Source organism: Haliotis rubra, unplaced genomic scaffold (assembly GCF_003918875.1).
Source record: "Haliotis rubra isolate DU_JTF1 unplaced genomic scaffold, ASM391887v1 Scf377, whole genome shotgun sequence".
Classification (NCBI taxonomy): Eukaryota; Metazoa; Mollusca; class Gastropoda; order Lepetellida; family Haliotidae; genus Haliotis; species Haliotis rubra.
Window position 1 is genome coordinate 463,900 of NW_025767054.1, and position 26,123 is coordinate 490,022.

The following is a 26,123-nucleotide window of genomic DNA, read 5'->3' on the forward strand; positions in this document are numbered from 1 at the left end:
ACATTCTTAAAATAGAAGCAAATCGTACGTGAATTTATATGAAGAGAATCGAGCATTCGCGTAAGAATACTTAGCGGTACACCAAGGTGAAGGTCATTCATGACGGCAGCATATAGTTGTGACTAGTCGCTAATACAGTGCAAACATAACTCATGCTTAAGATCTCTCTGTCTAAAAAAGAAAAACAAAATCGGGCAGGGTTTTCTTGGCAGTGTTTCTATTTTCACTGCGGGTAATCACCTCATCAATATCAGTTTCTGATACCTGACGGAATGGATTTGTCATCAGTATTGTGATCAATAGATCGAAATCCTTGGTTGGTACCTTTCTGAGACGATTGCCTTTCAGTCGTACCTCATAATCCGTACCTTCTATTTGAACGAAGTACTCCGTTTCATGTTTTCCAAAGTCAATTACTGCAGTAACGACTCCAGAACCTCGGTCATCAATTCTTACAGAATCACCAATTTTGAGAATGGGGGCAGCCATGTTTGTTTACAAACATTGTAAACTCGCGACGACGTCATCAATGAAATATTAACGTTTTAGGATTCGCATGGCGTGTATGGAGTTTTATGAAAGTAGTTCATGGATTGACCTAGTTTGCATAGTTATCAGATTTGGATACCAAGTTTATCAGATTGCTTTATTGCACCGATAACACCCTCCATTAGATGATAAAATCTGTTATCCATCATGATACATATTGGTGATACACAATCTGTTATCCATCACGATACATATTGGAAAATGTAATTCTAACATTTTATTGCTACTGAGAATGATAAGTGAGTGCATGTTCATGATCATTAAATGGCCAGTAAGTGTTCCTGGTTTTAGCCAACATGGCAAATTCACTTCAGGTTAAATTCCTCAGTGCAGTAACGCAGAGGTTAAATTCTCTACTAGATACACTAGGATAGACCACATGGGCAAAGTTTAACTGGTACACAGCTCATTTCTAACTTAGGTGTATGCAACATGAATTGATTAAAGGAAAAAACGTTTAGCCTTCCAAATCAAAAGTCTTGCAGCCAATCCATGCATGCAGAAGAGATAAGAACAATTCCCCACAAAAGGTGCAATCCTTGAAACCCATTGTGTCTCCATAGATTTTGCAGACATATTTCTCAAGAGAGAGAAAGAAACCCAACACAGTTGTCTTGCAAATACAGAAAAATCATGTGTAGCAAATATTTCTTTTCCTTTTCTTGATTCATATGCCACCCTGCTGTCAAGCTAATGTTGTTAACTGCAAGTTGCTATGGTAAATAGCACATGTGACATTATTGTGCATTCAAGTGTTGCCGGTAATGGCCCTCACATGTGCTCCTAACATGCTCAGTATGTACTGCCATGTGACCACACCAGGATATAACTGCCAGGTAGAGGGTACTCAACATTCAACCATTTCTTTCTCACGACAGATCATCATGATCTGTTTCTTCTGTGTTCGCACATTATTACAAAACGTCTGACATTTCCTTGAAATGTACGTCATGGAAATTTAAGCACAGTAATCTGTCAGTCTTTGCTATCAGCATGAAGTTAGCATCTCAAAGATGTGGGGATTTCTCACAGATGCTCATCATGGAAAATGCTGTGGTTTGACAAGTTATCTCATGAACTATTTTGACTTATTGATTGATGTGAGATAGTGCATCTTGAACGTTTATGTCCAGTCATATCATAGTGAAAGTCTTCCTTATAAATATTACATCATTTTATTGCAGATCTAGTTCATACATGTCTTTGAGAAGTGTAATCAAGTACATGTGCGTTCTTTCATCTCTGTACATTAATGATAATGATGTTCATGAAATATATTCAGTATTATGGTTGTACAATCCAAGCATTATCTGCAGTCAACATCTAGCTGATGAGACGGATGTCATTGGACATTTCCATCATCTATTCAGTGTTTCATACAATATTATTCTTATTATACCAACTTTTAAAAATCCTTTCTTTCTTTGATGACAATCTGTATATACATTAATATATTGATCAATATGAGAAGTTTGTTGATTTACGCATTAATTGGAAGTATTCAGTATGTCAAATCTGGGCCAGCAAGCCAATGGTTCATGTTATGAGCAAAGTCCAACACAATGTCAGGGAGTTGTCGCACAGTGAACCAAATCACAATGATCACCCAATCCAGTTCAATCATGTCTTACCACAACTGCCTGACATTACTGAGTGCAGGATTACTGTTGTTATCCAGGTCACTCCACTTGAAACTTATTGTATTAGAAAACAAAATCCAAGGGACCTGTTAAGTCAGTGTTATGACTAGGGATGGGTAATGGTGGTTCAAGGGCGGTGGGGTAGCCTAGTGGTTAACATATTCACTCACCACACTGAAGACTGGGTTTGATTCCCCACATGGGTACAGTGTCCGAAGCCCATTTCTGGTGTCCCCAGATGTGATATTGCTGGAATATTGCTTAAAGAGGCGTAAAACTGTGATCACTCACTCACTCATTAGTGTCATCCAGGTCACCCCACTCAAAGCACAATATATTGCGATACACATTTCCGTATTGCTATACACATCATGATATATTGTATAATTCCAAATTTTTAATTCAGAAGTAATCAGAAACATCTTTGCATGAATTGACGTTCATAAATAGAACAAAACAAGATGCAGGTGATAACGACCGATGAAGTCGCCATCTTTAAGACAGGATGTTGTTGACGGAAGTATTGGAATGCGCATTTACAAAAGGGAGAACTGAAAATTCACTTCCATTTGGAATTACAGGAACATTTCGACAGTGTTTGGCTGGTGTATATCATTTAAAATGTGATAATCACTGTTTGAAAACAACAGATATACCTAGCATTAAAAAATAATATTGTGATATGTATTGTTGAGAGAATGAACCTCAATAAACCGATTTACCGATATTACTAAACGCCCTTAATTTTGACCAATGTAATCATTGTTATGAACAATAGTCTTTTTAGAGGCAAACATTTATGGATGTCAAGTTGTTTATTTTATGAAACATGATGTTCCTCAAAATAAACACGATGTTTCATAGTATATTTTTCTCCTTCATCCACCTGAAGTGTGTATCACGTCTAAATGCCATTCAGAGACTTTAATAATCTTCTTAATCATTGATTGCATGGTTGGGGGTAGACCTGACTTGTGTTTGTGTGATGATAATGTAATGTCCAGAATTTCTGTGAAAAAAGTTGACGGTATTGAGTTCAACGAAAGAGTGATAAAAAGCTAAGAATATTTCACTCTCATTAGAGAGGTTCAAGAATACCCTGAGCTTTCTGTCAGCTGTTTTTACGCAGGAAGTGGTTCTGTTGAGTAACTGATGCAGCTGACACTGGAAGCATCACAGACTCCATGGCCACACAGTTGTGTGAAAGCTCACGATGTTGTGACAGTTTGCTCATGCAGAGACAGAAATATTCCAACATATATTTCATGTATGTGTGTTTTGTGTGTTACAGCAGGTGGGAGCTGGGGGATGTACAAGATGTACTGGTCTTCCCTAGTGTGACATACCTCAACTACCGGCCGCCTGATTCTCGCTCCACTTGATTCCACAACAGTATTATGTGAGTACCAGTATTTAATTTGATGCACAGTATTATGTATCAGTACTTGATTTACTTTACAACAGTATTATGTGAGTACCAGTATTTAATTTGATGCACAGTATTAATTCAGTATCAGTAATTGATTTACTTTACAACAGTATTATGTGAGTACCAGTATTTAATTTGATGCACAGTATTATGTATCAGTACTTGATTTACTTTACAACAGTATTATGTGAGTACCAGTATTTAATTTGATGCACAGTATTATGTATCAGTACTTGATTTACTTTACAACAGTATTATGTGAGTACCAGTATTTAATTTGATGCACAGTATTATGTATCATTACTTGTATTTACTGATTTTACAACAGTATTACTACAACAGTATTAGTACCAGTATTTAATTTGATGCACAGTATTATGTATCAGTACTTGATTTACTTTACAACAGTATTATGTGAGTACCAATACTTCATCTAATCTATGATAGAGGTTTGTGAGTATCAGTACTTAAGTTACTCTACAACAGTATTACGTATCAGTACTTGAGTTAATCTTCAACAGTATTATATGAGTACCACTTCTTTATCCAATCCATAACAGAGGTTTGTGAGTATTAGTACTTGAGTTTATCTACAACAGTACTGTGAGTACCAATTTATCTACAACAGTATTATGTACTTGAGTACCAATACTTGATCTAATCTATAATTTAATGGCAGTATTATGTATCAGTATTTGAGTTACTCTACAACAGTATTATGTAGTACCAATCATTAATTTAATCTGCACAGTATTATGTATGAGTACTTGATTTACTCTACAATAGTATTATATATCAGTACTTGAGTTAATCTTCAACAGTATTATATGAGTACCACTTCTTCATTCAATCCATAACAGAGTTTTTTGAGTATTAGTACTTGAATTAATCTACAACAGTATTATGTGAGTACCAGTCCTTCATCTAATCTATATCAGTAATTTGTGTGTATCAGTACTTGAATTAATCTACAACGGTATTATGTGAATACCAGTACTTCATCTAATCTATAACAGAGATTTTTGAGGATCAGTACTTGAATTAATCTATAACAGTATTATGTGAGTGCCAGTATTTGATTTAATGCTCAGTATTATGTATCAGTACTTGAGTCAATCTACAACAGTATTATATGAGTACCAGTTCTTCATATAATCTATAACAGATGTTTGTGAGTATCAGTACTTGAGTTGCTCTATGACAGTATTATGTATCAATACTTTACAATCTACAACAGTAGTATGTGAGTAGCAGCACATTTCATTCAATCTATGGCAGAGGTTTGTGAACATCAGATCTATGAAGTTCAAGAAGATTATTTTCCAAATACATGTATTAAGAAGACAGAGTTAGGTGAGGGCCCAACGAGTTCCCATAGTACTATGATGCGATTCAGTATGCCTTATTAAGAGAACCAGGAAGTAGGCCGGGAGATATAGGAAGAGAGATTGTCCATCTGTTCATTTCTGAATGGGAACAAAGTTAGCTGCTAAACAATGTAAGTTATAAGATGCTAGTGATCATACCTCAAAAGAGTTTGAATATTTGATGGCTTGAATTAATGTTTTACAGAATGATGGCCCTTGTTCCTTGCTTTTGCATACTGTTGGAAATGGGGGGAAAGTTTTCTCAAAATTGATTGAATCTAGATAAATGACATTTCATACACTGATGCTACTGGCCTGCTACTGGCCATGATCTCAGACATAGCAATAATAATGATGTTTTTCATCCAGTTTTGAACGTATATGTATCACTCAATAATAGTTAAAGATGACATTTATTACAACTTTTCTTGCTGTTATTCTCAAAGAGATAATAATGTTAACTATTTAAATCATGATATGACAAATAGGAAATCCAACTAACAAGACTCATTTGTGAAATACCGGCGGTGTTTGGTAACCATGTTTACATGATGCTGCATGATTTCATTAAAACCATTAATATTTCTTCATTTTATGTCAAATTTGGTGCCTTAGCTAAAGACCAAAACCAAAAAGACAGAGCCTCTCAGTCATGAACAGCTTTAAATAATAAATTTGGTTTAGCCATGTGAGAGAACAAGCAAGTTTTAATCAGGCCAGTAAAATAAGATTTTTCTTGCTAAATGTTTTCATTTAGTTCCATCTTGCATTTCATGATCACCACACTACATACAGACAATGTTTCAATTTCACTGAAGGCTTATTTTTCTCTTGATACCAACACGACCCGTGAAGATCCGGGGTAGAATAAGTCTTCCGCAACCCATGCTTGTCACAGAAGGCGACTATGCTTGTCGTTAAGAGGTCACTAATGGGCTCGGGTGGTCAGGATCGCTGACTTGGTTGACACATGTCATCGGTTCCCAATTGCGCAGATCGATGTTCATGCTGTTGATCACTGGATTGTCTGGTCCAGACTCGATTATTTACAGACCGCCGCCATATAGCTGGAATATTGCTGAGTGTGGCGTAAAACTAAACTCACTCACTCACTCACTGATACCAACACAATGGGCACTTGTAGTGAAGCCTTCTTCTTTTAAGAGAAGTAGAATGGAATAACAATCATAACACATGGTTTATGAAATGTTACAGACAGGTTCCTCTCTGATTTTCTCTGGTTATAGAAGGACTTGCGGACTAGTAAATGTGCCAAGTCATTCAAAGCTAAGCTACAGCGTGATTCATTAACACTGTGTAAGGTAGAGCAGGGTAAAGATCAAAGTGCCCCCTTTAACACTGTTGATTGTGTACTATGCTACCTACACTGTTGACATTGTAGGTGCAGTGATTGACATACCTGTACTATTCCCTGATCTAACATAGCAGTCTTTTACAGGGCAATGAATGCTGAAGTGAGTCCATTGTCTATCATCAAGGAGGGCTATCTATGGAAACGAGGTGAGTCAGTTCTGTCTGAGTGAGAATTTTTGGCAGGTCAGGAATTCCAAAGATTTTGTTATTTTTGTGATACATGTTTTACAGTATATGACAGAATGCTATAGTCTTTTGATACCCTCTGTTTTCTTTTATGAATCTTTCTTAGTCATGTTAATGTTTGGTTAACAGATGTTTCCAGAACTAAAGTGTTTGTTAAGCAGCACTAATAATTTTATGGATGACACGCATCTTTTTTTGTCTCTTGGAATTTTATGATTAGATGTTACTGTGGCTGAAGTAAAACTTTCTAATTATACAGGTGAACATATCAGAAACTGGCGGAAACGCTATTTTATCCTTCGACAAGATGGGTCCTTTCTTGGGTTCCGATCCAAGCCTGAGAATGGTGACCTCAGCGATCCTCTCAATGACTTCACTGTCAAAGGTATGAAGTACAATAGTTAACAAGTACTGCTTCTTCAGGTGTATTCAGGGGTGCAATTAACTTTACAATTGCTAGTGTACTCTGGTACCGTGGCATATGAAAAATCACTTGCCCTGATAATTTTTCCACTATACCAGCCAATTTTTTTGTTTGTTTTTTTAAATAGACAACATAATTAACATTTGAAAGTCAACTGGACACCGTTACAGCTTGATATTCAAATTTGCTTGCCCGACAAAAAAACACTCTGGACGTCGGGCAATGGGTTATTTCCACCCCTGCTGTATGAAGTCATATGCTCTATTCCCATTCCACACACTCCCTACAGTCATGAAATTTGGAACATAGTAAAACTCATTTCATTCCTGAAAGTTTGATTGTCAGTTTTTCCAGATTGTCAGATTAATATCTTCTAAATAGGCTATACTTCAAGGTTTTGTAAAGTAGGTGAGTTCTTCAAGAACTGATGATCAATTGCAGTTAAGGAATGAGATGAGTTGTGTGATAAGGGATACGCCATTTCAGTAAGGCCTTTAAAAGGTTTTACGGTACACTTATAAAGGATGCGTCCACATTTAATAGTGTCCGAATAGTGCCTGATAAAATTCCCCATTTTGACTTGTACTGTATGTACATTTTACTTGCCTTTGCATGTGTTTGTGGCAGTCACACAGGTGAAGCAGAATACATTCACCTCTGTTACAAACACCTGGCGGTATTATCTATAGCTTATAGTGACCCGTGAAGGTCCATGCTTGTAGTAAGAGTCTTGATGACCAACTGGATCGGGTGGTCAGGCTCGCTGACTTGGTTGACACATGTCATCGGTTCCCAGATCGATGCTCATGCTGTTGTTCACTGGATTGTCTGGTCCAGACTCGATTATTTACAGACTGCCGTCATATAGCTGGAATATTGCTGAGTACGGCGTGAAACTAAACTCACTCACTCACTCACTCACTCTAGCTTATAGCTGATTAAAAAGAACCATAATAACCATATAGTGGAATCATACAACGTACACTACTTTTGCAGATTTTATTTTCTTATTATTGTTACTATTATTTGGCTGTCATAAATTTTCCTCTGAGAGACTTAGACAGTCACCTGAACTGTCCTACTGTCCTGTGTTTCAGACTGCCAGCTGATGAAGCTGGAGAGACCTAAGCCAAATACATTCATGATCAGAGGTTTACAATGGACAACTGTTGTAGAGCGAATGTTCTGTGTAGAGTCTGCTGGTGAAAGGTAAGAAAGGCTATCTTTAATGATATGTGCATGTTTACATGCATGTGAGTGTTTGTTGTTTATCACCTTATCCAGGAATTGGTAGTATCGGCATTGATAGATACCATTAGGGTACTGGACCGCCTCCATGGTAGTATCGGCATTGATAGATACCATTAGGGTACTGGACCGCCTCCATGGTAGTATCTGCATTGATAGATACCATTAGGATACTGGACCACCTCCATGGTAGTATCGGCATTGATAGATACCATTAGGGTACTGGACCGCCTCCATGGTAGTATCGGCATTGATAGATACCATTAGGGTACTGGACCGCCTCCATGGTAGTATCGGCATTGATAGATACCATTAAGGTACTGGATCGCCTCCATGGTAGTATCGGCATTGATAGATACCATTAGGGTACTGGACCGCCTCCGACTTGTGAAGATCCGGGGTAGAATAGGTCTTCAGCAACCCATGTGCTTGCCATAAAAGGCGAGTATGCTTGTCATAAGTGGCGACTAACGGGAACAGGTGGTCAGTTTCGCTGACTTGGTTGACACATGTCATCGGTTCCCAATTGCGCAGATCGATGCTCATGCTGTTGATCACTGGATTTTCTGGTCCAGACTCGATTATTTACAGACCGCCGCCATATAGCTGGGATATTGCTGAGTGCGACGTAAAACTAAACTCACTCACTCACTCACTGGACCGCCTCCATGGTAGTATCGGCATTGATAGATACCATTAGGGTACTGGACCGCCTCCATGGTAGTATCGGCATTGATAGATACCATTAGGGTACTGGACCACCTCCATGGTAGTATCGGCATTGATAGATACCATTAGGGTACTGGACCGCCTCCATGGTAGTATCGGCATTGATAGATACCATTAGGGTACTGGACCGCCTCCATGGTAGTATCGGCATTGATACATACCATTAGGGTACTGGACCACCTCCATGGTAGTATCGGCATTGATACATACCATTAGGGTACTGGACCGCCTCCATGGTAGTATCGGCATTGATAGATACCATTAGGGTACTGGACCACCTCCATGGTAGTATCGGCATTGATAGATACCATTAAGGTACTGGACCGCCTCCATGGTGTAGTGGCTAAAGCATCCGCCCGGAGAGCTGAAGGTCGCGGGTTCAATCCCTGACCACGTCATACCAAAAGACGTTAAAATATGGTACTTGTTGGTCCCTGCCTGGTGCTCGTCTTAAGTGGGTACATCAAGGACTGGTAGACTTGGAGTCAGTATAATGTGTCTGAGTGGGGTATTCCTGCTTCACTGCAGCATGGTATCTCAGTGGGCTAGCACTATAAAACCAGCTGAAGTCTGGGCTAGTACAAGCAGCCGCACATACGCATGCGTATGTCGCCGCGAGGGGCAGTGGGGTAGCCTAATGGTTAAAGCGATCCCAACATGGGCACAATGCATGAAGCCCATTTCTGGTGTCCCCGCCGTGATGTTGCTGGAATATTGCATATGGTGTAAAACCAAAAATATTCTCCAGCAAAATATTCTGCCAGCGACGTTAAACCCAATTTCACCTCACCTCACCTCACCATTAAGGTATTATTAATCATTAATCAAATCCCAAGCCTGTCCTACTACACGCATAATGCTATGGACAAATTCTAAGCCAGAATCCCTGTGGAAATGGAACTTTTGGAGTTTAGAGATTGTCTTTACTTTAATTACTTACATAGGAGTGAGTGAGTATGGTTTAACGCCGCTTTTAGCAATATTCCAGCAATGTCATGGCGGCGGGGTACACTAGAAATTGGCTTCTCACATTGTGCCCATGTGGGGAATCGAACCGGGTCTTCGGCGTGACAAGCCAACGTTTTAACCATTAGGCTACGCCACCACCCCACTTACACAGGAAGTTGAGTGTATGATGTTGTTAGGAAGTAATGGATCAGGTTTAGTTTCCATATTTACATGGGAATTTGACTGTATGATGTTGTTAGGAATGGATCAGGTTTCGTTTCCATAGTTACATGTGAAATTGACTGAGTGATGTTGTTGCAGGGAGGAATGGATCCAGGCAATCAAGTCAGTAGCTGAGGATCTGAAGGTCACTGAAGATGGTGCATGTGGATTGTTGGCATCACAAAGGAAGAAGGTACAGAGATCTGTGTTGTGTGTGACACCAGTACACAAGTAGAGGTTCCATGCCAAAGAAATCCCTTGTACCTCATGCATGTTTTTAGTAGCAACACAATTAGGGAATCAGTGGTCACACATTCTGTGTAGTTTTTATCTGATTTATCTCCCAGGACACCTTATCATTGACATAGGGCTTCCTTAATAAGCAGCCAAATTTGAAACTCTGTGATCAAAATGGCTTCTGTGTTTGGCTAGATTTTCTATGGGTAGTGATGTTGTATATAACAAAGATATTTAATGCTTCCAAATCATGTACATATATGTGCATTCTCTTCCCACAGAGGTTACTTGTCATTTCTTCCTACGAACCTCTGTTCTAATACGTCCCTTTCATGGTGCGAGTGTTCAGGATTCGTGATTGGTTGCAATCAGATTTAGTTGTGCAATCAGCGACGTTGTTTCAAAAGTGATCATTCGCAAGGCCTCGGTTATTTCCGTATGCTTCGGGAAAATAGAGCCGCTTTCCCTGCGCGATGCGCAAACGTTTGTTATAGACAGAACTCAGTCATGTAAATGGCGGTTCAATGGCGTCTCCATCGCCCTCGTTGACAATGGACAAGCTAGCCATTAAATGTCTTGTGTGTCACATCAACACAAGTTCCTGGCAGAGGAGGGATATTTGTGACCCAACATTTGCTTGTATTAGTCAAGTTGATGTAACACATGTTCTGATTGGACAGAAAGAAGGGAGATAATTCGTGTTGCGATTTTTTGCCGCTAGGGGATTTTACGAGAACCGGGAAATATGATCGTATTAGAACAGAAGTTCGTAGGAAGATATGACAAGTAACCTCTGTGGGAAGAGAATGATATATGTGATGAAATAAAATGTGCCATGATTTGATGTAGTGGTTTGGTTGCACACTGCCTCATTTGTCAGAAGACTGAACATTTAATGTATTTTGGTTTCTTTCAGTCACTTGATGATTTCCAGTTTCTTAAGGTTCTCGGGAAAGGAACATTTGGAAAAGTCATTTTATGTAAAGAAAAAGCAACAAATCATTTATATGCGATCAAAATCCTCAAGAAAGCAGTAATTATTGCAAAGGTAAGGTATACCTCCATTCAGCAAGACAAATCCGAATACTCATAGCTTGTGATGATATGTTAATTTGGTATCTAAGTTATTTTATATATTTACTCCAAGGACTGAATCTCCCTGTTTATTAAGGTGGTGTACAATATCAGCAGTAAATTTTCTTTACTAAGGCTTAAGAATTTAGAATTGACACATTAAGACCAGGTTGGTCCTTTCTACCTTTAACTTGTTGGCAAGCACAGGTGGACCAGTTATGCAGGATTATGTCCCTTAGATGTGCCAGGAATCTATGTTCATGGGTTTAATCCCAGTTACAAGGTTGACAGCACCACCCATTGTTTGGTTTCCCAGGTGTGGGGATCTAAGATCTGCTACACTTCAAGCTTTCTTTTCACAGTTAGGCTGACTCATTGATATAACTGAAATACTGTTCAAAGAGCTTTCATCTTAATTCATGGCTGCTGTACATCAAATGTTTGAAAGAGTTTGTCATGTTTTTTTCTTGCCGACTTGCAAGAGGTACAGATAAGCTGCGTATCTGTGTAAATTACCGGTACACAAATATTTATGTGAAAACCCAATTAATATTAAGTTTATTGCTTACAAGTACGCTTAAAGTTTTGTAAATACTGAATACATTCGATCTTACATGTTACACACAAAAATTGATAAAATAACTGAGGTATACTGAGAGGTTCTATTTCAGCACATGAACTTGGCAACATGCAGTCTTTCTTATCGTTCCTATTACAGATCAAATATAAATATCAAACACGTAAACCAACATTTAAACTTTATTATATTTTTACAATCAATGGAAAATGGCAAAATACCCAATTGAGTTTGAGTGAGGTGGGTACAATTTATTTGGTTACTCAAAGGAAAATTAGGATACCCAATTGAGATGAACAAAATGAGTACATAACTCAATGACCCAAAAAGTTATCTGCAGCTCTGTATTTATATTGAAACTCATATTGGAACCAAAACAATAGCATATACTGTAGCTGGAATTGTTACTGATAATTGTCCCCTGCCGTGATGTTGCTGGAATATTGCTAAAAGCGGCGTAAAACCAAACTCAGTCAGTCAGTCAGTGTTACTGATAATCAACTGACTAGTGTTCGTTTGTGTTTCTGTCTATTATTGAGAGCTGAAGGAGTATTGCTTTCAGTGTCTTCATGTTCAGTAAACAGAATGTATCTTTGGTAATGGTTTTCCTGAGTGAATTAATCATGTAACACTTATTTGTTTTTCAGGATGAGGTGACCCACACATTAACAGAAAACAGAGTTCTGCAAACAACAAAGCATCCTTTCTTGACAGTATGTATTGCAAAGACTGTTTCATCACACAGTTGAACCCTGTAAACCAGGAAGTCAGTAGTACCACTAAACTATGTAGGGTAGCAGCAGCTCAGTCATTTGGTGTTTTTAGATATTGCACACTACTCACAAGTTGTTAAAGAAAACACTATTTCATGTTTTCAATAGTTCATCTGTCATGGCCAGTGTAATAAAGTGATGTAATAATAGTAATTGTTCATTTATATAGCGCCTAGTATCCATCTGACTAGTTGCTCACTGGACGCTGTAATCAGAATCTGATCATTATTACCCCGGATAACCCAAGCTGCCTGTGAGGCGCTAGAAGGTTAATACTCACATGACTTATCTCACCGGGTACCCATTTTCTGTTTGGTGTGATTATTATTACCCCGGATAACCCAAGCTGCCTGTGAGACGCTAGAAGGTTAATACTCACATGACTTATCTCACCGGGTACCCATTTTCTGTTTGGTGTGATTATTATTACCCCGGATAACCCAAGCTGCCTGTTAGGCACTAGAATGTTAATACTCACATGACTTATCTCACCGGGTACCCATTTTCTGCTGGGTGTGATTGTTATTACCCCGGATAACCTAAGCTGCCTGTTAGGCGCTAGAATGTTAATACTCACATGACTTATCTCACTGGGTACCCATTTTCTGCTGGGTGTGATTATTATTACCCTGGATAACCCAAGCTGCCTGTTAAGCACTAGAATGTTAATAGACACATGACTTATCTCACCGGGTACCCATTTTCTGCTGGGTGAACAGAGGCAATTTTGAACAAACTCACTTGCCTAAGGTGAGACCACATGTATCACATGTGCGTCATTGTGGGGCAGGACTGAAGTCCTAGAAACTCGCAGGAGTCAAACTGTCACCCATCCAAGGATTCTCCATGCTCAACGGTGCTAAACTTCAACTGATTTGTGACCTGATCCGTATGCACAGGACCACACGCCACCACACGATGTGAAATAAATAAATTACTTGCTATTATACTATTCACACTTTGCTAAGGATCAAGTCATGGATTCAACAGAAAACTATGATGTGGGGTCAAATTTGGTTTAAATATCCAAGCTTATTGTAAGCATGGATCCTAGGTTGCAGTTTGTCATTTCATATATTGACAGGTGTTGTGTACTTGTCAATGACTAGTTCCATGATTTGCAAAATGGTTGATTGGTGCCATGAAAACCATGTTTATGGTTACTCATGTATCAAGTGCATAAGGTTAGATTAAAGTGACTGTTTGCCTAAAGAGGGGTTACCATATTATAATTATCCAGTTTCAAATGGATACAATTTCAAATTATAAATCTACGTTTGAATAAAGTTGTGGGTTTTTGTGATCCTTAGCAAAGTGTGAGTAGTATATTTCAATGACCCCTGAGCATGTTTGTCAGTTAAATATTGAAAATGTGTAGTACCTGTATTTCAAGTTCACTACTATAAAAAGCTGCTATGAACATGTTTTTGTTCTTTTTTAACCTACTCTGAAATATTTATAGTGAAGAAATTTACACAAAATTTGACGTAAAAATGACATCACGTTACATGTGTATTGTTATGCGTAACATATTATTATGTGGCTGTAACCGTTTTCGTTCCTCACCAGGGTATGTTGTTTCTCCCACAGGAACTGAAGTATTCATTCCAGACAGCAGACCGCCTGTGTTTTGTGATGGAGTATGTAAATGGCGGAGAACTGTTTTTCCACTTGTCCAGAGATCGTGTCTTCTCTGAAGACCGGACAAGATTTTATGGCGCGGAAATCATATCTGCCCTTGGTTACCTGCATGAAAATAATATTGTATATAGAGATCTTAAGGTGAGAATGTATAACCTCCCATACTGAACAATATTTTTATTGTTAAATGATTTAAACTTAAAATCAGTGAACTAGCTTTGCTCTATGGCACTAGTATATTTTCATCACAAGATCCCAAGATACTTTGTTTATCCATACATTCTAAGGTAGATTTAGACTGATTATTCTAATATTAATAATGACAGTTGATAAGTTGTTATGGATTTCCTGATTTTGTTCATGGGATTATTTGATGTAAATTTAACACATTCTATTAGCAACAAGGTGTTATGATCTATAATGTATATGTTGGAAACATGTTAGAATAGTTTGTTATTTTAAAAATGTATCAGAAGCATGAAGCCCTGTCTTGAGCATGTTTAGTAAACTTTTAATGTAGACAGTCCGTCTACAAAATTGAAGTTATGTAGTAAGATACATACAAATAAACGTGACATACCACAGATTATGCCATGCGTTCTGATAGAAGTAATCATTGAGAAATGTCCACAACGGGACCAGTGCTTCATCATATGTCACAATCATTATAGAATGAATGTTTCCATTCTGCCATTCCTTTCCAGCTGGAGAATTTATTACTGGACAAAGATGGTCACATTAAGATAGCTGACTTTGGCCTGTGTAAGGAAGAGATGCACTTCGGTGCCAGTACCAGCACATTCTGTGGGACACCAGAGTACCTTGCTCCTGAGGTCAGTACTCCCATAGTTTAACTGAGGATCGAGTGTCTGTATGTTGGAAACATTGTTTGTTATCCCCCGCCACGCGTATTAGGCTCTGTACTACGTCCGTCCGTCCGTCCGTACGAATTGGAATATCTTAAGAACCGTTCAGCTAGATTCTTTTCATATTTGGTACCTAGGTTCATCACAGTATATGAAAGGTCCAAATCAGGTTTGGTGACCTTGACCTTCATTTCAAGGTCACAAGGGGACTTTCACGTTTTACCTGCATGTTAAGCTATCTCTAGAACCGTTCCTTGGATTTTCTTCATATTCAATACCAAGCTTTATCTAGGGAAGGCGCGGGGCCAATTCGATTTTGGTGACCTTCACTTAATTTTCAAGGTCATGGCGACACTTTGAAGATTTCAGCATATTAACTTGCATGTTATGCTTGTCAGCGAGATACCTCAAGAACCATTCACTGGATTTTCTTCATATTTGACACCAAGCTTCATCCAGGGAAGGCCCAGTGGATTTTGGTGACCTTCACTTAATTTTCAAGGTCACAGAGACACTTTGAAGATTTCAGCATGTTAAATTGCATGTTAAGATAGTCATCAAGATATCTAAAAAATATTCACTGGATTTTCTTCTTACTTGACACCAAGCTTCATCTAGGAAAGGCCCAGGGCCAAGTCAATTTTGGCAACCTGCACATAATTTTCAGGGTCACGACGACACTTTCAATATTTCATCTTGTTAACCTGAATTGTCAGCAAGATATTTTAAAAGCGGTTCACTGGATTTTCTTCATAGACTTTCAAGACTTCCCTTAAATGTTTTTCAATAAGCAATTTCTTTAGTACTATTTGTGCATATTTCATACACTATGACATTCATGTCAAGGTCAAAGTCAGTCTTGAAAATATGTGTGTGTTTGAACACCTAAAGAGCAAGATATCAAGAGAGGTTGACTGGTCATGTTTTTGTTGACATTGAACTTCATCTTAAACTTTCATTACGTTATAAGTTTGATTTGATAATTTGCGGCGGGGGATTATGTCACCTTAGTGACAATGCTTGTTATCTATTGTTTCTTTATCATACCTCTGAAACAAGACCTAAAATGCTGAAACTTTCTATAGATGATTTCCACAGTTGTGTCTCTGAAAGCAGAGACAAACTAACCAAAAAACCTATGCTTTGTGGTTTCTTAGATGTGTTCAGGGCAGTGGTAGCCCAATCATCTGAGGCAGCACAATTCACTGTGCAGAGTTGTGTCCCTTTATGACTCAAGGTTCAGATCCTGCTTTGTCCTGAGTATGTTTCTAGGTTGTACCAAAGTTCAGCTCACTAACATGGCAAATAGAGACCAGCATTACCTCTGGGTTTTTTCCATATTAAGCCAATGCATCATGATATAACTGGAATAAAATTCAAAGCTGTGTTAATCCTGCTTCACATGCTCACTCACTTGTTCTAAGCTGACATGGAAATATAGATGTCTTCTTGATATGGCTATATTATTTAGAAGTGCAAAGATTGACAATTTTCTAAGCAACCGCACTATCCTAACAGAGTTATGTCCCTTATATGTACCAGAATCCCAGTCTTAGATTCACCAAATCAACCTATTATGATTCTTGGTTTGTTGGCACCATGCACATTCTTGTATGCATTGTTTTAGTGGTAAACGTCATCATTAGACATCACTGTAGGCGTTATCTGACATAAGTTAGCACATCATGATTGGCTGAAATTCTGTCCGAAGAAGCATTAAATCCATCTGGTTCAAGCACAGAACAGACAAGAAGAATATCTGTTTTTTATATTGGTAACTAAACCAGCATCTACTCCCATCATTCTCTAGGTTTTAGAAGACAATGACTATGGGAGAGCAGTGGACTGGTGGGGGACGGGAGTGGTCATGTATGAGATGATGTGTGGTCGACTGCCGTTCTACAACCGTGACCACGACGTACTGTTTGAACTCATCCTGCTTCAGTCGGTCAAGTTTCCCCGGACGTTGTCTGAAGATGCCAAGAGTCTACTCACAGGCCTACTGGCCAAAAATCCCAAAGACAGGTCAGTGGAAGTGCCCTTCACATGTGCTGACATAAGGACACAAATCATTTGGCCATCATCCGTACTTTTTATTAACAATCGTTTGGGCTGCCCAAGTGGAAAGTTCCTTAAATGTGATAAATGTTTTTTTTTGGTTTGAGAGGGCACTGGGGTAGCCAAGTGATTAATGCGTTTGCTCGTCACACCGAAGACCCTTGTTCGATTCCCATCATGGGTACAATGTGTGAAGCCCATTTCTTGTGATATTTCTTGGAATATTGCTAAACCATACTTGCTCACTCACTCTTGGTTTGAGGACCTAATACTGCCGTCACTAAACATGACCGTTTATGGATTAAGTCATAAATTGCTAGAGATTAGTTCTACCCAGGAATCCCATCTGGGGACACTCACAAACACATGCCCACACTATTGAGGGAACATTAGGTGTCACAGGGATGTAGTATGGAACTGAACCAGGTAAATTATCAGATAGCTGTAGGGCTGCAACGAATACACTATGTGGCAAATATGATACGTATCATGAATATTGGGTAACGAATACAAATAGTTATTCACGAATACAATATTGTTGTTAAGTGATTGATGTACAATATGGAACAGCATGTCAACAGTGTTAATTCGTCACAGCAATAACCAGTGATCTCATGACACTCAAATTTGGTATGTAATGGGTATAGTCGACAGTACCATGTGCGGCCTTGGCAAACTAACATGACTTGCACTACTGCAATGCTAGTACATGTTCCATCCTTGCATATCTCACTTTGGAAAAGGACATAAGGGTTCAAGTAAAACATGCTCCTTTAAAAAAATTGTAAATATTCGTTAATATTCGGTTCTGGTGACCACGAATAACGAATTGAATTCATGAAGGGCTACGGTTCGATTCACCGAATATGCGAGTGAATGGTTACAGCCTTAGATAGCTGTAATTCTGTTTTCCATCCTGACAGACTCGGCGGGAGTGAAGCTGATGTAAGGGAAATAATGTCTCATCCCTTCTTCATGCCCATCAACTGGGCGGATCTGGCGGAGAAGAAGGTAAAGCACTGCAGTCATTATTCACCTTTGTGTATTTTTGTACTTTCTTTTTCATATTTTTGTGACCTCACAGTTTATGATTGGTATTTATGGTACACTTCCATGTCTTTGGATGTAAGGTTAATGGAACCTTCCTTTAGAGCAATACTCTCTAACCTGAACAGTAGCGCCCACAACTAGCTGGAGTACTGCGAAATATTCATGTTGACTTGTTGTCAGATGGATCAGTTGTTGTAACAGCTTCTCTAGTTTTACATTTAGGAAGAATGATAGTCTAAAGTTAGCTTCATATCATTTCTAGTTCTGTTCTGCAGCAGGGTTTTAATCATATTTTGTTTGTGAAAATAGATTTTTTTTCTAGAAAACATCTAAATCTTATTTGACAGTCCAAGCTAATGTTTTTTTGCATTTTAATCCTAATTCTATATTTATACTTTAAAGTGTATAATTATATTTATCATTTGTAGATATATCATTTAGATTTATCATTTCGATATATTCTGTAAATATTTAGATATTATGATTGAAGCAAAAGTATCCCTTTTCTCTGGTGTTGGATAACTCTGTACTCTTCATTATAGATGCTTTCATCCCATTTGTGTTTGCATATTCATTACACAGCACCTTCACATCATTACAAACAATGGGAGGTAACTCAACACGTTGACTTCACCAGACCACAAACAATTTAAACACAGATGTTTGTATTGTTGTAATGATGAAACTTTGGATGTACTGATGAATATGAAAGAATTACCAGTTTGTAAGTTTTCCATGTTGTACCAGGGAGAGGAAATGATTAAGATGATGTATATAAATTGCCATGCTTGCATGTTTGTCCTCTGTACCAAACCTTACTAATGCCACCGTGTTGTGATGTAACAATGGTAATGGACAACATATGGAATGACTAAATGCTAGGGGTGGGTAATGGTATTGCAGAGAATTTTCATATTGCGATATATTGTAATGCAAAAGCGTATATTGCGATGTGTATTGCAATATATTGCAAGAAGGGTTTTTTCAACAAAAAACTATGTATAATCGAGTTAATGCTTGATTTATAAAGCAAAAATACAACAAAATCACTATGCTTTATTAAGATTTAATAAAAACTTTAATCATGACAAAAAAACAAATGTAAATAATATTTGGCACAAATAAAAAAGGAAATGAACAACTTAAAACACTGAAATATCCGAAGATTTCGGAGTGTTACGAAGTTTTCCGAATGCATATCAAAATACCGGTTTTCGATCAGCGTATCGCAATGCGTATCGTTTTGATGTCTGAACCGGTAAACCGGTTATATTGGGCAGCACTACTTAATGCGTATACTGTAAGTGAAGTTTCCAATTTCAAATGCAGAAAGAAATTGTCTGAAAAACATAGTCACAGTCTGATGATCTAGTAAAGTAATCCTGGTTACATATGGTTACATATATGGTGGGTATTGGTTTCATATGGTGGGGTATTGGTTTCATATGGTGGGGCATTGGTTTCATATGGTGGGGCATTGGTTTCATATAGTGGGGTATTGGTTACATATAGAAAAGTATAATACTTTATGGATAACAACTTCTTTATTTGTTATGATGCGACGTTTGGGTATAGCACCTTATACCGTTGTCAAGCATGAGTAAAGTATTACAGCACAGAACCGACTTATATACATGTAACAGGGATTAAGTAAGACAACATGAGGGAATACATCAAAGGGATTAACAACAACAACAATGGGATAGGTAATAATACAATAACAATGGGAGGAAGCCAATGTTGAGGAGGCGCAGAACAAGGTATACATAGCAGATGGGGTAGGTAATAATACAATAACAATGGGAGGAAGCCAATGTTGAGGAGGCAGAACAAGGTATACATAGCAGATGGGGTAGGTAATAATACAATAACAATGGGAGGAAGCCAATGTTGAGGAGGCAGAACAAGGTATACATAGCAGATGGGGTAGGTAATAATACAATAACAATGGGAGGAAGCCAATGTTGAGGAGGCAGAACAAGGTATACATAGCAGATGGGGTAGGTAATAATACAATAACAATGGGAGGTAGCCAATGTTGAGGAGGCAGAACAAGGTATACATGCTGGTTACATATAATGGGTATTGGTTTTCATATGGTGGGGTATTGGTTTCATATGGTGGGATATTGAGTACATATAGTGGGGTATTGGTTGCATGTATTGGTTTCATATGGTGGGGTATTGGTTACGTATGTAGGGGGATTGGTTTCATAGAGTGGGGCATTGGTATCATTTATGACAAGTTTTCAGGCTGGATTTGTTGTACCCTTCTTTCATATATAACAGTTCACACATATAAACATAGTCCATTTCTCTAAACACCAGTTCTGACTTACTGTGTGGTTACCTCTTATAATTCATGTCAGAATCTCCACTTTGTATCATCATTCATATTGTATTTTCTACATAATACAAAATCTCAAAATGTAAATGCTGGGAAGTGATACTAATTGATTCTACTTGGGTGATCTCATCTTGTATGTGTTAAAATACTGTATGCACTGAGCTTGGAGACTATGGAAATAAGTAATGTTACTACATGGCTAATCTCAATCAAGTGTCAAAGTACTGTATACCCAGAGCTTGGAGACTCGGGGAATAAATCATGTTACTACATGGCTAATCTCAATCAAGTGTTAAAATACTGTATACCAAGAGCTTTGAGATTAGGGGAATAAGTAATGTTACTACATGGCTAATCTCAATCAAGTGTTAAAATACTGTATACCAAGAGCTTTGAGATTAGGGGAATAAGTAATGTTACTACATGGCTAATCTCAATCAAGTGTTAAAATACTGTATACCAAGAGCTTTGGGATTAGGGGAATAAGTAATGTTACTACATGGCTAATCTCAATCAAGTGTTAAAATACTGTATACCAAGAGCTTTGAGATTAGGGGAATAAGTAATGTTACTACATGGCTAATCTCAATCAAGTGTTAAAATACTGTATACCAAGAGCTTTGAGATTAGGGGAATAAGTAATGTTACTACATGGCTAATCTCAATCAAGTGTTAAAATACTGTATACCAAGAGCTTTGAGATTAGGGGAATAAGTAATGTTACTACATGGCTAATCTCAATCAAGTGTTAAAATACTGTATACCAAGAGCTTTGAAACTAGGGGAATAGGTCATGTTACAACAAAGCTAAAGAAAGAGAAAGATGAGTACTTGCTGTTACAATATGTCTAGTATAATTCTAGGTTTCAATACTGTTTACCATGGTGTGGAGACAAGAGGATTAAGTCAATGACAAATCTCATTTAGGGTGAAAATAGTGTATAACTAGGGTTCAGAGACTAGGGGAATGCGTTTTGTTAGTTCATTGCTTATCTCATTCATGTGTTGTCCTAGAGGCTAGCTGACTGCGCGTAGCTGCTTTCTTCTGTCTGTGCTTCTGCTTTGTCTACTTTATTTGCCTAATTTTGGCATGCTATCTATCACTCCCTCAGGTGACTCCGCCTTTCAAGCCTCAGGTGACATCCGAGACCGACACGCGCTACTTTGATGAAACATTTACTGTGGAATCGGTGGAGCTTACACCCCCTGGTGGCCACCGCTTGGAGACGGTGACTGAGGAAATGGAGACAATGCCATATTTTGAGCAGTTTTCCTACCATGGCAGTCGCTGTAGCCTCGCCAGCAGTCGCATGAGCTTTGAGACAACCTGGACAACATAATCCTCACTTAAGATTGACCAGCGTTAACAATATAGGTCGGTAGCTGGTGGCCTAGCGTTATCCTCACATTTAGAGGCGGCAGGGAGAGGATACATGCCTCTTTCAATTTTTTTTTATTTAAAATTTTAATTACTTTTTTTTTTTTGCTTCTTTGTCTGTTCTAAACATGGGTTTTGTTTTATGGTGCTACAGTTTGCTTAATTTTGCTTCGTTAACATTGATTTTTTACACAGTTGGTTTCTGTTAACTTTCTATTGACGTTTTAGATGGCACTGCATTATAATTTTGGATGTGACACTTTATTCTTTATTTCAGGATTTCTTGAGTTTAACACTGACATGTAATGCAACAGAGATAGCACTAAATACCACCCATAGCCTGACCACTTGCATGGTGAAGGACGTAGCCATAGCACCTCTCAGTAGCACATCCACACATTGTCATGGCCCTATCAGCACTAACTGTTGTCTTCACACATATAGAAGTTGTCTTTGTGAGCATCACAATAGAATGTAGGTTTGTTAACTTTGAGGACATTAACAGGGGGTGTAATTTGCTGTGCAGAGTTGCGTCCCTTGACTTGGCAGTATCTTCTGATTATGGGTTCAAATCTCAGATTTGCCTCAGATTTTTGGTTTGTCTATAACCACAACTGTGGACTTTGCTCCCATATTAACCTGAAATACCTTGATACATCAGTTCAAAGTATAGTTAATCCAAACTCACTCACTAAGGTAGCTAACAGGCCAAGTCTAATATTACTATTGTCTTGTATGAAGATTATACACTTTCATTTTTGTCACGTGGTGAACTTGATCCACTTGCATGGAATACTATTTCAGTGTTTCCGCTGTCATTTTTTACAGCTGGACATCGTGCCTGGCTAGCATTTCAAATACCGGTCATTTGTAAATTTTACCACCAGTCAAGTAATCACACTTTTCATTGTGCCTGAGACCTGCACCCTAACAACCAATCAGAAATGTGGAGAGTATCGCAATGCGTCAATGCCGCTATTTTTATCCTGAGGTTTTCCATAGAACTGCTATTTCTTATTTGACAGCACCTCGATGTCATTGTCAAAATGTAATCTTTTTCGAGGAGAAATAAACTTGACAGAGGTAATTACAAAATTGATTTTAAAATTTGACGGACACAATGACCGACAGCCTTTGAAATTACCAGACATTCTTACTTCTTACCAAGTCCGGTATATACCGGATAATGGAAGCACTGCTATATGTCCACTTAGACCTTTACAACAGTCAAGATACCTTTGTGAAGGTGGGCTCTGACAAGGGATTAGTTGGGGGATCTTCCTGGATCATGCCAGAACATCACCTCTTAATGTTATTCTCCAATGTTCTATGTCATCTCTTTGTGGTAAATGGTTCCAGCACTTGTTGGTTGACTTGGGTTGAACCGTGGGGCCGGCAAATCATTCATTTCTTTGTTTGTCATTTAGTTGAAATTCAAAGACTAGGAATGGTGTTAACAAACCAAGGATCATTATCAGGGCAAATCTGGGAATCAAACCCATGACTAGCATAATATTTAAGACAGACTTCTCAGGGGGAGTTTGTTAAAGACTAAAGCAACCCTGATTACATTGCTGTTATTCAGCTTATAATATTGAAGTAGTTCAGATTTTGGTTATTATTATTATTATTATTATAGGATATTTATATAGCGCACATATCCAGGCAACTAGTGCATGCTCAAGGCGCTGGTATTTTCCCCTCGATCATTGGATGTCAATCTCAATGGCACATCGTATTATCAATCTCAACTCCCTGGGGAGTATACAACTCTTGCAGCCACTAGGCGCACCGAGTTATTGTGGCCTTCTCATCCTAACGAGGTACCCATTCACAGCTGGGTTGACTGGGACACATAGTCACAGTACTTTGTCCAAGTTCACTGCACGTTGCTGTACCCGCAACTAGGTGTTTGCACGTATTCATGTGGCCACCATCTGGTCATATACCAGCGGATTCGTGGGTTCTTTTAAGTGCACAGGGATGTGTACTGTACACTAGGGGTTGTGACAACACTGAAAATGGCTCAGTCCATGTAATTGAGGGCATTAGTCTGCTAGAAATAAGAATGGCTCCAAGCTGTTATTCATTTTGATACAGGAGTTATTGATCATTAGATCTCAAATTGCAAGTAACAGTATCTTTTTGTGTGTGACTGTGGTTAGTAGGAATTTCAAACAAATCCTTTACATAACAATATCTTTTCGAAAGAAGTTATATAACACTCAATTCTTTCATTGTACTGTAGTTAACCTGTTACGGCATGATGGATTAACTGTAGTAATTTGAAAGAAGCAGGTGGTATTATACTTCTTTCAAGTAGTTGATTAGGTTTTGTGCTGGGATGCATTTCCGAACTGCAAATGGAGATTTTAGACGTATTAGATGAAGAGTTATCGTTAGGACAACAAAGAATGGCTTTACTTGTATTTGTGTGACTCCTGTCCCTGTAGTGTAGAGCATTGTGACTGCCTTGGTCGGTGTCCTGCACTCTTAGCTTCATATGAACCGTCACCCAAATATTTATGTCCTTTGTTTTACATAGAACCTTGAAACACATTCAAATGCATTATTTCATCTCTTTGCATGTTTCTTCTCAGATTTGTCCCCCTTGGAAACCGGATGTGAAAAGTGCATGGGATACTAAATACATCCCAGAAGAATTTGCTCAGGAACCAATGAGCACGTCCCCCAGTGAGCATGGAGGCAGTCACTTAGAGAGTATTACAGAGGATAACGAGCTCCCGTACTTCGAGCAGTTTTCCTACCACGGAAGCAGAAACAGTTTTGGAAATTACCTCAGTGCCTCTGCCCAAGCTACAAACGAACACTTTTAATGTCCACAGCTAGTTGTTACCATATTGCTGGCACCCAGGAGAGCCTCCATTTTAGGTGGAAATAATATTCAAATTTAGCATGATGCTATTGAATAATATCAAATGTATGTATTATTAACACAGAGGTGTATATGATTTTTCTTTTATTTGCAATAAAAAAGATGTGTTTACTGAATACAATAAGGAATTAATTGACATATTAATTGAAACTTCTTATGTTTTAAGAAAAGGTGTGTTAAACATGGTTCAAAATTGCAAATTATGAAACTTTAAAAAGCTGATCATGTTTATTAGTGTCTCTGATGTTACATAATTTTGTTGAATTTTCCCTAAAATGGAACTACTCCCTGAAGATGCAGCTAGTTGTTATCATTGGTATGACATTAATGCTATTGTCATCTGTATCTTTTGTTTTGTGTCTTACTGTATACGTGTCAGTTGCATTACCGTTATATCATTGCAGTTATAGATCCTGATGGATGATATAAGTTAATAATGATTACCATATGATAACAATGTTATTGCAACAGTTGAAAGTTTAGAATAATGTCAGGTATATGGAGATAATTTGCGAATGTTTGTCAGGTGGGATCATGTTGATTGTGTAAATATGAAATCAAGGGTAACTGATATTTTCTTGTGTTCTAATCAACATTTCCAGTGGACTTCCATGACTGACTGCAAGAAAGTTGCAAGGCAGTACGCTTGAGTTAACATTATGGTGTGTTGGGCTTGTATACTCAGGAATGTGGCAGTTGATTGAGTTAAGCCCCTTGTTGAACCCTTCTAGTTCTTGTGTCACTGAGCAATCGTTCATTGGTGTGCTTGTTTCTTCTGAAGGAATGATGCAGATGTCCAGAATTGACCATATAGGATGAAATTAGAAAGCTATTTTTGATATATGTGAAAAACAGAAGTAGTAGTAGATGATTGCTGATCAGACAATATAAATAACATTATTGTTAATTGTATAGCGTCATACTCCAAAGTTACTCAGAAACAAACACATCCAACTCACTTTGCAGTCCTTTACAATTTCTGTGTGTGGATATTGCAGTAAGAGTATGAGTGTTCTGTGTGGTTACTGACATTACATTGTGAGTCAAAGTTAATCTTGCCTTGTGTGATGATGTGGCATGGTTAATTATGGCCCTAGTGGTAAGGACATAG

The 26,123-nt window shown here is 38.2% G+C and overlaps 1 protein-coding gene across 3 annotated transcripts in view; it reads left to right on the plus strand.

Annotated features, from left to right (window-relative positions):
• Positions 1-26,111, plus strand: part of LOC124286161 (RAC-gamma serine/threonine-protein kinase-like) — a 63,725-nt gene extending 37,614 nt beyond the window's left edge. For 2 of the 3 annotated variants that reach the window (XM_046722511.1, XM_046722510.1), the window contains exons 2-13: positions 3,481-3,588; positions 6,445-6,506; positions 6,805-6,930; positions 8,067-8,178; positions 10,216-10,309; positions 11,270-11,401; positions 12,652-12,717; positions 14,368-14,559; positions 15,123-15,251; positions 17,095-17,309; positions 18,266-18,353; positions 24,717-26,111. In XM_046722511.1, coding sequence (XP_046578467.1) covers positions 3,587-3,588; positions 6,445-6,506; positions 6,805-6,930; positions 8,067-8,178; positions 10,216-10,309; positions 11,270-11,401; positions 12,652-12,717; positions 14,368-14,559; positions 15,123-15,251; positions 17,095-17,309; positions 18,266-18,353; positions 24,717-24,953 — 1,455 coding nt within the window. In that variant the 5' untranslated portion in view covers positions 3,481-3,586 and the 3' untranslated portion in view covers positions 24,954-26,111. Of the gene's footprint in view, positions 1-3,480; positions 3,589-6,444; positions 6,507-6,804; positions 6,931-8,066; positions 8,179-10,215; positions 10,310-11,269; positions 11,402-12,651; positions 12,718-14,367; positions 14,560-15,122; positions 15,252-17,094; positions 17,310-18,265; positions 18,354-21,850; positions 22,114-24,716 lie in introns of all 3 variants that reach the window. The other variant, XM_046722512.1, reaches the window with a different exon arrangement.
• Positions 26,112-26,123: the final 12 nt, after the last annotated feature.